The sequence below is a fragment of the Aquarana catesbeiana genome, linkage group LG05 (genome assembly GCF_042186555.1).
Source record: "Aquarana catesbeiana isolate 2022-GZ linkage group LG05, ASM4218655v1, whole genome shotgun sequence".
NCBI classification, from domain to species: Eukaryota; Metazoa; Chordata; class Amphibia; order Anura; family Ranidae; genus Aquarana; species Aquarana catesbeiana.
The window spans coordinates 67,612,282-67,629,474 of record NC_133328.1 but is presented as its reverse complement, the minus strand read 5'-3'; the positions used below and the strand labels follow the sequence as shown (position 1 = coordinate 67,629,474).

Sequence of the window (17,193 nt, the reverse complement as noted above, 5' to 3'; positions counted from 1 at the left end):
CTGATCACCATGTTAGAGGGGGATTTCTCCACCAACATAAGGGACTTTTTGCCACTGACTACCAATGTAAACGGGCATTCCTTCACTAACCAATGGGCAACAGAGTGTTGTCAAATAAGCTTCGGGTGCCAGATATTCTAGGTACACCAAATGCTTTATTCATTTAAAACTTTCTAAAAGCTTACTGATCATACCATTTTACTGTGAAATGAAGTAGAATAATTTTAGTATGTGTTCTCTGGGATCTCAAAATGATTTTAAGGGTTCCTTCCAAAGTAAAATTTGAGAAAAGCGGCTATAGGCTTTTGGTGCATGGACTGGTGAAAAACTTTTGATTGATGGCCTTGTGGTCCAGTGGTGGCCTCATAAATCAAGAACTAGTTCTTTTAATGAATGACAATCACCACATGATTGTAGGCAAAAGGGGTGGAGTTTACCAAAATCATGTTTTTAATTATTGTATTCAGATAAAAAGGACTAGGGTCACTGGTCCAAATCCCAACCTGCCTGGAGTTTGCAAGTTCTCACTGTGCCTGCGTGGGTTTCCTCCAGGTACTCCGGTTTCCTCCCACACTCCAAAGACATGGTGGTAGGTTGATTGGCTCCTGTCTAAATTGGACCTAGTATGTGTATATATAAAAAAAGTGAGTAAGGGACTTTATAGTAAGTTCCTTGAGGGCAGGGACTGAGTGAATGTACAATATATATGTAAAGCACTAAGTACATTGACGGAGCTATAGTACCTCTATTAAGTAAATAAATGCAACTGGCTTTGAAAAGTTTCTGCACTTTGCATACTCATTGTTTTCGATACCACAGTGCTCTCACGTCACAACAGAACACATTGGGAATCCCTTGTTTTACCGAGTGCAGCAAATCATTACCAGATGTACACAGTGCTGCAACCATCCACTGGACAAATGAGAAACCTCTGACTCACAGAAGAATATATGACTCAACATTACCCATCCCTGCACTCTGCTCCTCTGACTCGAAGTACAGTAAAAGTGCTCGGCCAACAAAACAATACAATGCACTGGGTGACATCAGATTTCCTCAGATGACATCTTGTTCCTTTTGCCACATTCTAAACGTTATCAACACAAACAAACAGAGTAGCATGCAATAACAATAAACCCATCTCATTTGCTTTATTCTTCTGTGTTGAATGTGTTATCAGAATTCATATAGAGTTGAAAGACCGGCAATGACAAGAGGGACCTGCCTCTTTGTAGTAAACTCACAAAAACCAATTTAAATTTTCAGTAAATATTTTTTCATCTTTTTAGATCTAGAGATTACCATTGTGGTTTGCCATACAACCCCTGAGCATTTATGGGGGGACTGACAAGAAATGTATACACTGTAGTGCAGCCTCTCTCAACCTTTATACCCCAGAGGAACCCTAAAATTATTTCCAGGTCATAGGGAATCCCAGCTAAAATGGATTCAGTGGGGAAAAAAAATGCCCCTTAGATTGGTGGTCAGTAGAAAGAATGTGCCGATTGCTTCCTTGTTAGACAGCTTAAAATGTCTCTGATGTCATGCCGCTGCCAAGTGGCGTTGGCTTTGTTACCATGCAGGCACCGTTATATATGGGAGGTCAATCAGCACCAGCTCAAGGAAACCCCTAAAGGAACACTAGTTGAGATTGGCTGCTTTAGTAGGTACATACAGTAAAGAGAATGCAAATCCATGCAAGGAATTTGTCTGCTGTTATAATGGTGTACATAACACAATAGTTTAGAGAAAGACTGGATCGGGGAGGCTGGCATAACAGTGGGATAAGGCTTGGAGCACAACCAGTAGCTAGGTAGCCACGGCAGCTGAAAAAAAAAAATTGAGCTTGCACCTACATTTATTAAGGTGTGCTGCTAGAATGGGCTTACTACCTCTTGAAATGTTACAGCCCTTATAATAATGGATCAGTAATGAAGCTACAATAGGACTATGTTCACACCTATGCGTTTTTCATGCTTGTTGCATCCTAGGTGCGGCTTCCAGCAAAATACTCCTTCCATGGGGATAAATGGTAATGCATGAAAAACGTGCATGAACTGCTTAAATGCATCGCATTACAACTGCTCCTTGTGAAAAATACAAAGGTGTGAGAGTAGCCTTTCACAGATAACAGCTCTTAATAAATGCCATGGAGCACAGAGGGATGTGCAGTGGCTAGATATCTGCTGTCAACAGCCACAGCGCTAAAAACTGATCTGACACACACAAGCATCTAGAATAATGAAGACACTAATAGAAATACAATCTCTTGACTTGTAGCCTGCAGACTGCATATATTAGGGTGAAAGCACATCTGCTGTGTAATTTTATGCTGCTGCAAGCATTTAAAGGGTTAACAATCTAGAGGAATCTCAGTACCTGTCACGAATAGACATTTTTTTGCCGTTGATGTCAATATCCTCTGGTGATTGGGCTTCGGTGGCAGGAGGAGAGATGTCGCCCGTCCTCTCGCAGAACTCCCTTTCGTCTTGCTCGCCTGCCTGCGGTCTGTAGGATGCCGCCGTTGAAGTGTGAGAAAGTGTCTGCGCTGTGCTGGTGCCAAGAGCTTCAGAGGCCGGCTTGACAATCTCTGCGTATTGTGAAGAGAGGCTCAGCATTAGTGAGCAATCACATGGCTTGCAGTCTAGTAACCCCCCTCCCCGTTTTCCCTTCCCCAGCCTCACCTCCTCCTTCACTGTAATCTGCTTGCTGAGCTCATCCCTTTGGTTACACATGTGTTTCCTTAAAAACTAGTGTTTTTATATGCGGCTGACCTCTGCTTCAAATCACAACATGGTAACGTGTCTATCATGTTTCCACTCTTGTTTGCATAGACTCTCATAAAAAGGAGGTGTGCTATCAAACGCGTATCCGGATCTTTTGTTCATGCTAACAAAAGATCACATACTATTCCATTTTCTATATAAAACTGCTGAATGCATGTGGTTGGGATTCCATCTTAAATGTATCAATCACACTGCCCAAAATGCTGATTATCTATCACTTCTAATACTGCATTAATATCGTATAAAAAGCAGACACAGAATTTGTCGCCCAATTGTTGCACTGAGAAATGTCTACTCTCTAAAAAGGCTTCCTGCAGAAAGACACACAAAAGCTGGAGACCTCATTGTTTAAATCTCCCAGGGTAGTAGAAGAACATCTAAAACAAATTTTGCTCAAAGCCTTGATTGGCTGTCAGAGGCTCTCCATAAAGTGTAGGTCCAGATTTATGTGATGTTGAGCAGCTTGGCACAGTGTCAGGGCTTCCAGGTGTATTTTGCCATTTGGCTGCCTCCTCTTTTTTCACCTTGGGGTCAGGAGTGCTCAGCGGGACTGAAGAGAGCCCACTTAGTACTCCTATTTTGACACCTGTGTATGCCTAAGTGAAAATGAGTAATGCTATCCACTTCTTCCACAAACAGAAGTTAACACGCTTGTAGACTATCTATACCAGGCAATATCAACCAGGGTCCTGTGGAATCCTGGTTCCACCAGTGTTTGTTTGGGGTGATCTGTGGCTTACTGGCCTCACATTTAATGCCACCTGTATAGTTCTGGGGCCAATGCCACTTGGCAAAGCCAGCCGCAGGACACCAATGATCTTTTTAGCTCTCTGTAACAGTGACAGTCTGACCACCACTGTGAAGGTTTTATTCTTTCTACCAACCACTAACACAAGTAGCATTCTTCCCATTGGCCCCCAACAATATAGTTTTAATAAGGGTTCCATTAGACATGAAAATTTGAAAGGGTTCCGCTGGTGTAAAAAGGTTGAGAAAGGCTGATTGTTAGGCTGAGTTCAGGAGCCCTAGATGCTGATGATCAGTGTCAGAATGGACTCTGCAGAAGTGGATCCCATGTTCTGCTTTAACGCCATGGTGCTGTGATGTTTAAATTTGTCATAAAACAAATACCATTCTGCAAACCTTCTGAAAAATCTGACCTCAATACTTTCTAAATCTCTTACTTTAATCAGCCAGATCCAGAAAGTCAGCATTAAGTCAGAACGCCTTACATTCACACTTATTTCAGGTCATCAGCATTGAAGAAAGGGAATTCGCATAACAGCCAGGCAATTGGAATTTACAGAAGTCAGCACTAGCAGCCTTCCTGTTCCTCTCAACAGTATGTGGAAGCAATACCAACTGTTGGCTGGTTCAACAGAAACTGGCCGACATTTGGCTTCTGCCAAATGGACATGCTGGAAAAACAGCATCTGACTGGCATCCGATCGGCGCCCGCAGGGGGGGAGGGCAGCAAGAAGATCGCTGTACTAATATTGCTTGTGTTAGTACAGCGATCAGACAGTTTTCTTTCCTTTTAGCCCGCAGGGATAAAATGAAAAAAAAAAACCGAATAGTGTGTACCAGGCTTAAGTGAATAACAGGATCACATGTGGACAGTCACTGAAGTTCATAGAAGCCAAGCTAGCATAAATGTACTAAACTATTTAACTCCTCTTTTTAAACCAGGGTGAAAAGCTGGCCATACACAGTTAGAATTTTGCTTAAAAAAAAAAAAAAAATCTGTGTTTGATTTTGTAATGGTTAACCGGGGCAAACTGACTATTGTTTTTGACCATAGTGATGAGAAAAATTGAAGATTAAGAATGGAAACATTTTCTGACCTGAATGAACACAATTTTAAATGGTTAATGTGGCCCACAGAGTTTTATGCAAAATCAGAACTGTCGTGGGCACAAACATTCATTCTTTTAAACAATTATGTATGGTATAGGAATGCATGGAAGAATAATTGAAAGGTTTCTCTATAGTGTATGCAAAATATGATTTGTATACTATATGTATATAGTGTATCCACTACAGCCTTATTGGGTTGATTGATATATATATATATATATATATATATATATATATATATACACACACACACACACAAACACAATATTTATATATATATATATATATATATATATATATATATATATATATATATATATATATATATATATACACACATACACACACACACATAATTAATATAAATATATATATATATATATATACACACATACATATATACACACACATAATTAATATATATATATATATATATATATATATATATATATATATATATATATATATATATATATACATATACACATATACACACACACACACACATATATATATATATATACACACACACACACACACATACATACATACACACACACAAATGCGTTATCCTTTTGCAGATTTCAAAAGCAATTAAACAAACCTGTTAAATCCATCTGGGAATCCATTCAATTATGAGGTCTGGATAAAAAAATTTTTAAAGGCCTTCAAGCAAAATTAGATGACTGAATGATGGCATCATCAAATGCTCTGACAAACGATTTTTCAGAATTCTTAACGAAAATTCAACCGGGTATGGCCAGCCTTAGAATGTGCTCTGCTCCCATTTGATATCAGTATGTATGCTGCCTTACTGTATGAGAAAAATCTAAGAACAAAGCATCCTGCTGAATTCCCCAAGATAAAAGCAGTTCACGGGAAGGAAAAGGTTTAGCTGGAGCTCAGAGAACATTTAATGAGTCATTGAGAGATGGCAACATTTATATTGTTTCCCCCAGGGCACTCCGATCAGGACAGCCACACTGTTCTACACACAGGATGTTGTAAACACAGAGTACATCAGACTAGGGTGTGAGACAACTAACTTCTGTGTCACAAGGCCAAGTCTATCCATATGATTGTCACTGCCAATCTGTGCTCACAGCATTGGATGGGGCATGTGCTCCTCTCCGGGGGAAGCCAGACAAATAAAGAGGGGCTGTAATGTCATTTCTCAGCTTAACTAACTCTAGATAGGTGTATAGCCAGCTTTACTCTGCTCTAACAAAGTTTGGCTTGTTACGGGTGAACCAGCAGAGATTTGCTGTGGGGGGCCCTGTTGGCACCTTCCCTCCCGACAGCCTTTGATTGAAAAGGAGCCAAACAGCAGCTGCATCAAATCCAGGTGTCAGAACACATTAGCCACCAAATGCAAATTCCTCCATCCCCGGTGTATAGTGTGGAATTTTTTTTTGTTGAGTAATCAAAAATCTATCAGTGTATGGCCAGCTTTATCTCTGACACCTGTGGGGGCTTTTTCCTTACTTTGTGTGATCACAGGACAGGAAATGAGGGGAAATCACCCAGCAGCAATCTGACAAAGGATATGATTTCTACACTTTACTACCCCACCTCCTACCCTAAAGACCTCACAACAGGGGCACACGTACCAAACATATTTTTGATATTCGGGCCCCAAAATGTCTACAGAAACAATCCTTGCCCGAATTGTGCTTTAGGGCCCATTCACACTAGGGACCGCTTGTGAATTGCACAGGAATGCACTGCTTGTTCCTGCGCGTTTCACAAGCAGTTCTGTGCAGTACAATTTCAGCCCTATGCATTTTGAATGTGCCGATATGTGCACTACTTTTGGAAGCAGACTACAACAGGATTGCATGATTCTTTTGTACCATGCAATCTGGTGCAGCCAAATACACTACGTTGGGGGGGGGGGGGGAGATGATTAACTTTTCACTGACACCCGCTGCAGATCGCAAGTGCAATGCAATTTGAATGTGTTGTGGGAAACGTGAACAGAATGCGGGTTTGCCCCACAGAATTCTAGTGTGACTGAGCCCTTAATGGCAGTACATGTAGCTTGCAATCCACTGAGCAGCCATGTGCAATAAGCCATTTATTGTTATGGCCCCTTTGAGCATAGAGAGCGTTTGGCGTCTTTCAGCAATATGAACAAAGAGGTTCCCTTTTGACCCTAGGATACACTGGGGTGCTGAAAAGTGCTCATATACCTTGGCAGATCCTTTTTCTGAGAACAGCAGACAAAGAAATATCTACTTTTCCTTGTAGCCCCGCTATGACTTCTCCCCTCAGTTTGTGAACATTTGGCGCACACATGGTGAAGGAGCTGATCACCTTTTCTATATGAAAAGGGAACAATTGCTCAGTGGTGAAAAAAAAAAAAACTTTCCAAAACAGTGGATAATCTCAGAGCAGAAAATTGCTTGTGAAGCTTACTCATTCCTCAGCCTGATGAATTGTGTTATAAGAGAATACTGAGCCATGTATGATGTGCTATTTTATGGCACTGAACACACAAATGGGCAAACCAGGAGAACATTTCCATTCAGGTTTTCTATTCTTCTCCCGGTACCTACGCAGCTGTCATGGAAAGATCTGATCAAACATCTCCTGCGTATCTGGCCAATTATCACTACAAAACTAACTTTTTTTTTTTGATTCCTGCAAGCTTGCAAAACACTATTCCAAGCATAACCTAATAAGCAAGAGAGCTATATAAAAGACCTTGTAACTGTATCATAAACGGCATAATACATTTTTCCTTTTAGGCGTTTCCCATTTGTGAAAATCGAAGTGCATCTAAACAATGAACATCTACAATATTTTAACCAGCTTCTGTCTGCCCACTGTACATAGACAGAAGGTGGTTACAGGGCGAGGGGTTGTTTTAATGTGTAATTTTTTATTTTTACCCTTGCATGACCCACAGCATGCACAGGAGCAAGTTCTGTGATCATAGAGTCCAATGGAAAGTGAACAGTACAGAACCAATGAGAGCGGCTCTCTACCACATGATCATTGTGACCAATCACTGCATCACATAATGTAAGCAAGGGCTGCGATTAGCTGCCAGCTCTCACTTTCCTCCCCCACTGATTGTGTGTGAGAGGAAAGAAAGCTTCCTGATCTCTGCCAATACCCAATGTAAACTAGTACCAGTGTCATCCAACACTAGAGACTGTCACCCAGCCCTCTACAGCATATGTCAGCTCCATCTGGTCTATGATCTGACTTGTACATTAGCCCCTCACCTCCCTTATCCTGTCCATCTGCACAATAACTCCTCCATCTCCATCCTCCCATTGTATGGAAGTCTGTATTTCAACTGAACAAGCTGTCCTGCAGATATAGCAGTTAGAGGGTTGAAAAACATTTAAACACTGATAAGGGTAGTTACAATTATTTTAAAGGAAAAATACCTGTTGCTGTAACTGCTTCTAAAATGTTAGCTGGTGTTTGCTAGTAATCTAAATCTGTTAGTGCATCTAACACTCTCCTCTCCCCAGACTGACAATGCTGCTGTCCAAAAGGTGTCTGTTGCTCCTTCATCCAGTGTTGGGGCACTAATACAGGAGATGTGTTACTGGTTAGATCACCAGGTGAAAACAGAGGGGAAAAGCCTAAAAGAAAACTAATGCATCCACCACATCTAATGATTAGTAAGCTGCAATATATTACATTTTTGGTTTTAATACGGCTTTGAGTATTAAAATAAATTTATATAATGGCCAGAAAAGAAACAGACTGTAAAAATTATCTTTAATGCCCTCTTGCCAGATAAGTCCTCAGACTGGTAGTCAATGGAGAAATGTCTCAATTTTCTTAATTTCTAAACAAGCGTGGAAAAAAAAATTTTGATCACCTTGGGGTGTCTATATTCCAAAACAAAAAAGGGGGGGGCACTTCTGGGGTGTCCGCACTGTTCTGGCATTTTTATTTGCTATGTTTATAACAGAGTACTTTTTCAAATAGTTGGTTTATTAAATACGGTACCACCAAGAAAAAGTTTGGTCTCAAAAAAAAAAAAAAAAAAAAAAAAAAAAAAAGAAAGAAAGTTCATTGTTGGACAAACTATCACAGCACTGGAAAAAGGCTTGGACAGGAAGGGGGTGTAATATGCCAGTACTCAAGTAGTGTATGTCCAGCCAAAACATGTTTTTTTTCATTTTGGAAGAAGTGGGGAAGAATTAGAACCCTTGCGTAATTTTCACTGCTACCCAAGGCTCTGGTGCCATAGACTTCCCCTCACTGTCTGAAGGCAATAGTTTTATCAGACAGTAAAGCCTGGTACACACTAAGGGGGTTATTTACTAAAGCCAAATCCACTTTGCACTACAAGTGCACTTGGAAGTGCACTTGGAAGTGCAGTTGCTGTAGATCCGAGGGGGATATGCAAGGAAAATAAAAAACAGCATTTTAGCTTGCACATGAGTGGATGATAAAATCAGCAGGGCTTCCCCTTATTTCATATCTTCCGCTCAGATCTACATCGACTGCACTTCCAAGTGCACTTGTAGTGCAAAGTGGATTTGCTTTTAGTAAATCAACCCCTAAGTTTTTTTTCTGTTCAACCCAGCGGGTTGAACGAAAAACAAACAAAACCTGTCCGCTCCAGTCACAGCCGCTGTACTAATGATCTGACGTTAGTACAGCGATCTCCTCCGCTGAGCTGTTGTGTTCTGACGGGGTATGGGCTCCCTGTCAATACACGTCAATGAGCGCACTCAGCCATTGGCTAAGAGCACTGGTCGGGAGCCAGCAGCTGCTGGTTTTCCCAGCATGTTTAGCCAGCTTCTGTCTGACCGGCTGATAGACACATGACTAAATGTCGGCCAGTTTTTTATTGAACCGGCCGATGTCACCCAGCATTCGGCCTGTGTTTTACGGGGCTTAAAAGTGGATGTAAACCCTCACATATACCCAGTGAAGTGAACAGCCTCAGATGATACACTAAGATGAAAGAAATCTCCCTATATAAGTTTTACTTGTATATCTGCTGTCTTCAGCTTTATATACTCTTTAGAAAGTTCAGATGGGTTAGATTTTCTCTTCCTGTTCAACACTGCAGTGAAGCCTGGGCATACAGCCAAGATAGCTGATTGGAGGAAACCACACACCCCCTCTCCTCATAGGTAGAGACTTTCAGATCTGTTCGTTGATTAGTTCAGGGCTCTGCTAATCAATTTATAGCATCCTCCCTAGCACAAAACTCAGGCTGCTTTTATCACAGTTGATAGAGAAGTCAGAAGTTATCAGCCTGATAACAGAAGAATGCAGCAGAAGACAGCCACGGGACATAGTGCTTTGAAGAGAGATAAAAAAACGCTACAGATATATGTGCCCAGCTCAAATTTGATGAATCGGATTTACATCCACTTTAAGAATGGACCTGCAGAGACGCACACAGAAATAAAAAAGCTAAAAGGGGTTTTAAATTGTTCAAGTGGTTGTAAAGGCCCAAGGTTATTTTACCTTCATGTATTCTATGCACGAAGGTAAAAAACCTATGTGCAGCACCCCCCCCAAATATTTACCTTAGCCCCATCTTGATCCAGCGATAGGCACGAGAGCCACGGCTCTCCCAGGTCTCTTCCGCCTCATTGGCTGAGACAGCATTTGGGAGCAATTGGCTCCCACTACTGTCAGTCACAGCCAGTGGATGAGGAGAGTGCAGAGGCAGGGAAGGACCAACCCACTTTCCCTGTGTGAATGGACACACAGAGCAGGGGCTCGGGAATGAGTGCTATGGGGGCACCAGGCAGAAGGAGGGCCAGGAGCATCGGGGGAGACCCAAGAAGGGGAGGATCAGGGCTGCTCTGTGCAAAACCACTGCACAGAGCAGGTATGTAAAATGTTTGGCAAGTAAAACAAAAAAAAAAAAATCTGCCTATATCATCACTTTAAAGTGGAAATACCTGACAGGTTCAAACCTTTCCATGCTCTAGCCTAAACTAAGCAAACCTTTTGGCTGGATATACAGTTTAATTGCACATCTAAGATACACAGAAGACAGAATTGAACAGTACACAGCAAATGCAATTTGGTCTCACATCCTGAGCTAGCAGCTGCAATATTGATGGATGTTTTAACCAAAAGCTACATCTACTCCCACAGATTGCTCTAATGCTGAACAGCTTTGTTGCTGCATTTTAAACTCAGTGTTGTCATATTAGCAGGAGAAATTCTGTATTATCCAACCCTTGCTTTACCTCATCTGACACCTCCGTGTGTGGTGGAGATTGTATGGTCTGAGCAGATGTCTGCCTGCAGGAATGCCTTCAACTGAAACCTTTCCTGAGGGAAGCATGGGGATGGATGGTTCAGACTCATCATCAAGACACTATAAAAAGGTACACTTACTCCTCCTTTTATTGTCAGCATCATTTTTAATCAGAGAGCTTATTCTTAGGGTCCCAAGTCTTAAAGGAGACCTGTGCCAAGAGAAAACCCACAGGCTGCCATTTTTGTGTTCTTCTGAAAATGATAGCTGTCATGCTGATCTGTGTTACCTTCAGATCATCATTACAACCAAGAACCTAGCATTTTTACAGGAAGGTCAGCAATGGAAGCTTGCAAAGTTTCTCTCAACTCCGTGTTTCTTTAAAGCTTGTCATGAGATTAATAAGGAGGCAACCACTGATTAACAGCTGTTAAGCTAACCCTATTAGGTCAATACTTCTGAGAAACTAACCTTAGAAACATATTTGCAGATCAGGCCTTCCGAGTTTACATACTTGTTCTAGCATATAGCCAGGTAATAATTTTTTTTTTTTTTTAAGAATTTAGCAATAGAATCCCTTTTTTTTTTTTCAAAATGTGTTTATATTAAGAAAAAGCAGGCAGCCAGACATGTACCTCCTATTCAGTCGGAAAATAAATTGCACAGCGATATTTAAAGCGTTTTTGTTACCCCAACATTTCATATTCCAGATATGTGTCTGCTGTACCATGTACTTGTATGAGAAACTATCCAGTTCTCTTTGTATTGTTTCCTTTGTGTGAAATCCCTGGTGTTCCCGCTAGCCCCCTTGTTTTCCTATTAAAAAAACTGACCACACTAGGCGGGAGAACACACCATGGTCAGTTCTCTAGCTATGCTGGGAACTGAGTAAGCTCTTCTCCAATGATCAGACTTGTCCTGACACGCCCCCACTGCACAGCCAATCACTGGGAAGTTCAGTGTACTGCTGCTTCTCCCCCAAACTCTTATGCAGCTGAGAACAGAGGGAATGTGATCACAAAAAAAAATAATGTATCTTTGTTTGATATATATATATATATATATACACACACACACACACACACACATCTAGGAATGTTGCTCTCATTTTTACTAGGGCTGCACCGATACCACTTTTTTTTTTTTTTTATAAGGCAGAGTACTGTACAAAGTACAGATACTTTTTTCAAGTACTCACTGATACTTTTTTAAAATGTCATGCGACAATAGCACTGATGAGGCGTGGACTGTGTCAGGGTTTTTTTTTTTAGTTTTACAATTTTATTTTTTTACAATTTTTTTGTTTGTTATTTTTTTTACAATGCTTTCTTTTTTTTTGGGGGGGGGGGGATAGTGTTAGTTTTTTATCTTTTATTATTCTTATAATTTTACTTTAAAATATATATATATTTTTTTAATCACCCCCTGCTGGGGGGGGGGGGGGGTTTGGGGAGATATCCCAGACCCCCGATATCGCCCCTTTGAGACTGAGAAAGGGACTGAGGACTCAGATTCCCCAGTGCCTTTCTCAGCAGCTTCAGCTACACTGAAGATGAATGGACAGGAAAGAGAGGCTCCTGTTCATTCATAAACTGAAGCATCGTAAACACAGTTTGCTCAGTTATGAATGGACAGAGTCCTAGATTACAGACTCTGTGCATTCGGAAAAAGGAAGGAGCCAGTAAATGACAGATTTACCAGCTCCTTTCTCCGCTCTCCATTCTGGGAGGGAGAGCAGAGGGGGACACAGCGGGAGAAACATCGGACGCGGGTGAATGGTGCAGCGGTGGCGGCAGTTACAAGCACCGATCTCCCTGTATAGATTTCAATAAAGCAGGTGAAAGCCGCGGGAGGGGGGAGGAGAAGCGGCTGTCAGCTGCTTTATTGAAAGCTATACAGGGAGATCGATGATAGCAACGGCCCACACCACCGCACCGATCATCCCATGACTGCCCAGGTATTGGATTAGGCATTTGAGCAAGCCTAATTTTTACCGGTGTTATTTTTTATTTATTTTTTTTAACACGTTATTTTGCATTATGACGTGCGTTAAGCATTGAATTAAGGCAGATCCTTTATTATGAATGGGCTACCAACGCTCCAAAACTGATAAAGAAAATATCCATTAAGCGTGAACCTATGTGATAAATGCAGTGCACCACAATGTATTGGTATTTGCATTGTGGGGCCCTTTAATGTACAATATGTTGGGGTGCCGTTCACAATTAATGACATCACAATGTGCATAGAACTCTGCCATGCATTTTAGATTTATGTTGCAACACAAAAAAGTGTAAATGGGCCCTAAGCGTTTTTAACAGCAAATAAGAAAAAACAAACAAAAAAAAAAAAAAAAACACAAGGTAAAGCTTAAACTGTGTCCCATCAAGATTTCCAGAAACATTTTGCTAAAGACAGGAAAATAAGGCGATCTGCTCTCAGTCTTCACCAGAACAGGTTTGCTCATTGGAAGATTCTCCACTACATCTGGTTACAGTTTTAATAAATATCAATTTCTCCTCACTTGTCGATCAGAAGTCAGGTGATATAGGAGAATTCCTCTGGTGGCATGAAAAGTCAGTGCTACTGATAAATTACTGGTGTGTGTGTGAGGGTCTATTTGCTGGTTTGCAGCTATAGAACATTTCAGCAAAAAGAGGGGACACAGGTCTCAGAATGACCATAATCTGATATTCTCAAGCTGCTTTCCCACTACTGGCAGAGAGACAAAGAAAAGGAGTGTACCTCCAGCTGGGGACGAGTGAAATGTGAATGCTGTACAATATAGAATTCTTATCTCTTAATAAGCTAAACGGGCTACTGAATGAATGTCCCCTCTGACACAAAGCTACACCTGTTTATAAAACAGAAATGTAAAAGTGTCTTACCAGTGGCACCTCTCATGCTCCATGCATTGGTTTCTGAGTGCAGATTGCTCCTCTCCGGCTTCATGTCATCCACCTCTACCTGCGGGGAGCTTTCAGCTATTGGCAGCTCTTGCAGCACAGCAGGTTGTAACAGTGTCTGTGGGTTGAGCAATTCCACTGTGCTCTTACTTGAGATAACATGCCCGAGCCTCTTCTGCTCGCTGGCGGATTCCTTCTCCTTTGACACATCCAGTACGGGATGGACGAGTTCCTTCTGAGCAGGACTACACTTTCTCAGACTGCTCTCCTCTGTGGCCAGTGCTCTGCTCTCCAACGGTGGCTGCTTCCTTGGTTCAGGCTCTCTGAGTTTATCAATGAGTGGAGAGCTCCAGGACTCTGAAAGCAGTGAGCTCCTCTCTGTAGTATTTGCTGTCTCCATTGAAGTGTGAAACAGAGTGGATGCGCTGGAGATACTTGATATTCTCTCATCATAATTGGATGACTTTGTGACATTCATATCCCCGGGATAGACAGGAGAAGACCGAGACGTCAGAGTAGCCACAGATGTTACAACGGTCTGAGACAATGGAGCGATCTTTTCACCTCCGTTCTTAAACTGCACAAACAGCCAACAAACCAGAAACACATGTTAGTTGGAGAATCCAGTTTCCCCATTTATGTTAGGCCAGAAGATTTTCATTTACTACATTAAAAGATAAACGACATAAAATACAAGCTGCCACATAAAATTAGGCAATAAAAATATATAGCTGTGCATTCTGTAGATGCCACTTGTTTCTAATGCAGCTTTTAAACTGTCAGTACACCATTTAATTGAATAGTCATAGACTGGCTTCTACCATCTTTTAGGGAGTCTAGTAGTTCGATCTCCATCAAGCTCCTAACATTGCTCATCCTACCCTGACAAAGTCTCAGCTCTCCTTTTGTATTCCCTGTAACATAAAATTAGTGTAACAGTGAAAATAAGATCACACCTTAATGAATGTAGCAAGGGTGGTAGGCGGAGAGTGGATATCAAGCCAAGGAATACCACTATCGGAGAGAATTAAAGCAGACAAAGGACATGTGCAGACCAGCTTTTCTTGGCTCAAAACTGTATCTCCTCTTAACCACTTCAGCCCCGGAAGGATTTACCCCCCTTCCTGACCAGAGCACTTTGTCGCTTTAACTGACAATTGCGCAGCCGTACAACGTTACACCAAAACAAAATTGACGTCCTTTTTTCCCACAAATAGAGCTTTCTTTTGCTAGTATTTGAACACCTCTGAGGTTTTTTATTTTTTGCACTATAAACAAAAAAATGTGTTAATTTAGAAAAAAAAGCAATATTTTTTACTTTTTGCTATAATAAATATCCCCAAAAAATATAGAAAAAAAAATGTCCTCAGTTTAGGCTGATATGTATTATTCTACATATTGTTGGTAAAAAAAACACAAAAAAACCCACACGCAATAAGTGTATATTGATCGGTATGCGCAAAAGTTATAACGTCTACAAAATAGGGGATAGATTTATGGCATTTTTATTATTCATTTTTCTTTTATTAGTAATGGAGGCAATCTGCGACATTGCGGCGGACACTTGACACTATTTTGGGACCATTGTCATTTATAATGCACTGATTACTGTGTAAATGACACTGTCAGGGAAGGGGTTAAACACTAGGGGGCAATCAAAGGGTTAAGTGTCCCCTAGGGAGTGATTCTAACTGTAGGGGTGATGGGCTCACTACAACATGACAAATCACTGCTCCCGATGACAGGGAGCAGTAGATCTCTGTCATGTTGCTAGGCAGAACAGGGAAATGCCTTGTTTACATAGGCATCTCCCCATTCTGCCCCTCTGTGACACGATTGCGGGACACCAGCGAACATAGAGTCCATGGGACCCGCGGGCACAGTCACGCAGTATGTGGCGGGTATGCGCCCACTAGCCTACAAATTAAAAGGGGACATACAGGTACGCCCATTTGCCCACAGCTGCCATTGTGCCGACGTATATCTGCGTGCGGCGGTCGGCAAGTGGTTAAACAATTCAATGGGAATGTAAAAGCAGCTTGAAGCAGTTTGATGTAGATTGTTCAAATGCAGGTCAGGAGGTCAACTGTAGGGCAAATGCACCTGTCAATGAATTCTAAATGATCCATAGGTGTCTTTGGGATTTTGGTCAAATGCAAACAATGCAACTAAAAGCAATCTGCATTTACCTATCAACACAGGCCCTTATGGTGAAAAAAAAAAAATCAACATAAAGTTACTTTAAAGAGTAACTCCACTTTTGTTGAGGAAAAAACTCCGCTCTGGGTGAGCCATGTACATTGCAAAGATTTTAACAAACTTTGTTGCAGATTCCTACTTTTTGTTATTCTGAAGGAACAGCTGTTTGTGTCCATGTGCTGAGTGTATCTAATGTGAATGCATTTATATTCATCAATCAGCTGCTGCACTTGCAGGGTTCAAATGAGGAAAGTGGCGGGAATTTCCCTTTAGATGTGATTTCCCTTTGGGAGGATCTTCATAAAAAAATAAATAAATATAATAATAATAATTTGTGTTGCAGGGAATGCCCAAAGTCTGACTTTGACACCAGCTGTGTACAGAACACCTACAGTTTGCTACACTGCATTGCATTTTACAGAAAATTACAGCCCTACATATTAAAAAAAAAGGAAAGGTCATTTTTAATAACATTCAATTACGATATGACTTGTGTAGCAATTGTATATGTTATATTATTTTTTGATATTTTTTTTTTTTCCATTAAAGTTGAGTTACCCTTTAAAGATGATCCTTTTTTTAAAAAAAACACAGCTCTCTCCCCTATGGAACGCGTGCTAATGCTAGAGGCACTTTCACACTGATCCGCTGCAAAAACATGATTTTGCGGTGCAGTTTGACATGGGACAGTACATGGGATTCAAAAATAGCACCAAAAAACACGTTTTCAATTGCTTTCAATGGGAAGGTGCGTTTTTTTTTTTTTTTTTTTTTTAGCTCCTCAAACATGTAGGGAAGCATTTTTCTTGAGCTTTTCAGTCACTTTTTTGATGCAAAAGCGCTTGAAAAACTCAGTGTGAAAGGGTCCTAGATATTAGGTCCAAACCTGACCACCTCTTCTCTTGCGGCAACTGATCTGACAACTATGAAGGAGACGGCAAGAGGAATGAAGAGACTGATCTCCCCCTCCCCTTCTGCATTTCTCTTGCTGTTTGTCTCAAGAAAATGCTCCCAACCAAGCTCCAGCGATCAATCCGCCATTTCATAGGTCTTGTTATAAAAACACTTAGGAATGTGGGACAAGCACTACATGTAACAAAACATGTACCAAATCTAGCCTACACTACATTATTAGGGATCATGTTGATGGCAACAGTTTGGGGATGTGTCTAAAATCATTCAGAATTCATTGACTGATACATTTAACCTCCATCTGACCTGCTTCAAGTTTTTTTATTTCATG

General features: G+C 41.1%; 1 protein-coding gene across 1 annotated transcript in view; it reads right to left on the bottom strand.

Moving 5' to 3' along the window:
* Positions 1–17,193, bottom strand: part of SVIL (supervillin) — a gene marked incomplete in the record, with an annotated part of 193,364 nt that overhangs the window by 109,891 nt on the left and 66,280 nt on the right. The window contains 2 exon segments of the mRNA XM_073629849.1: positions 2,380–2,590; positions 13,734–14,328. Of these exon segments, the coding sequence (XP_073485950.1) occupies positions 2,380–2,590; positions 13,734–14,328 (806 nt within the window).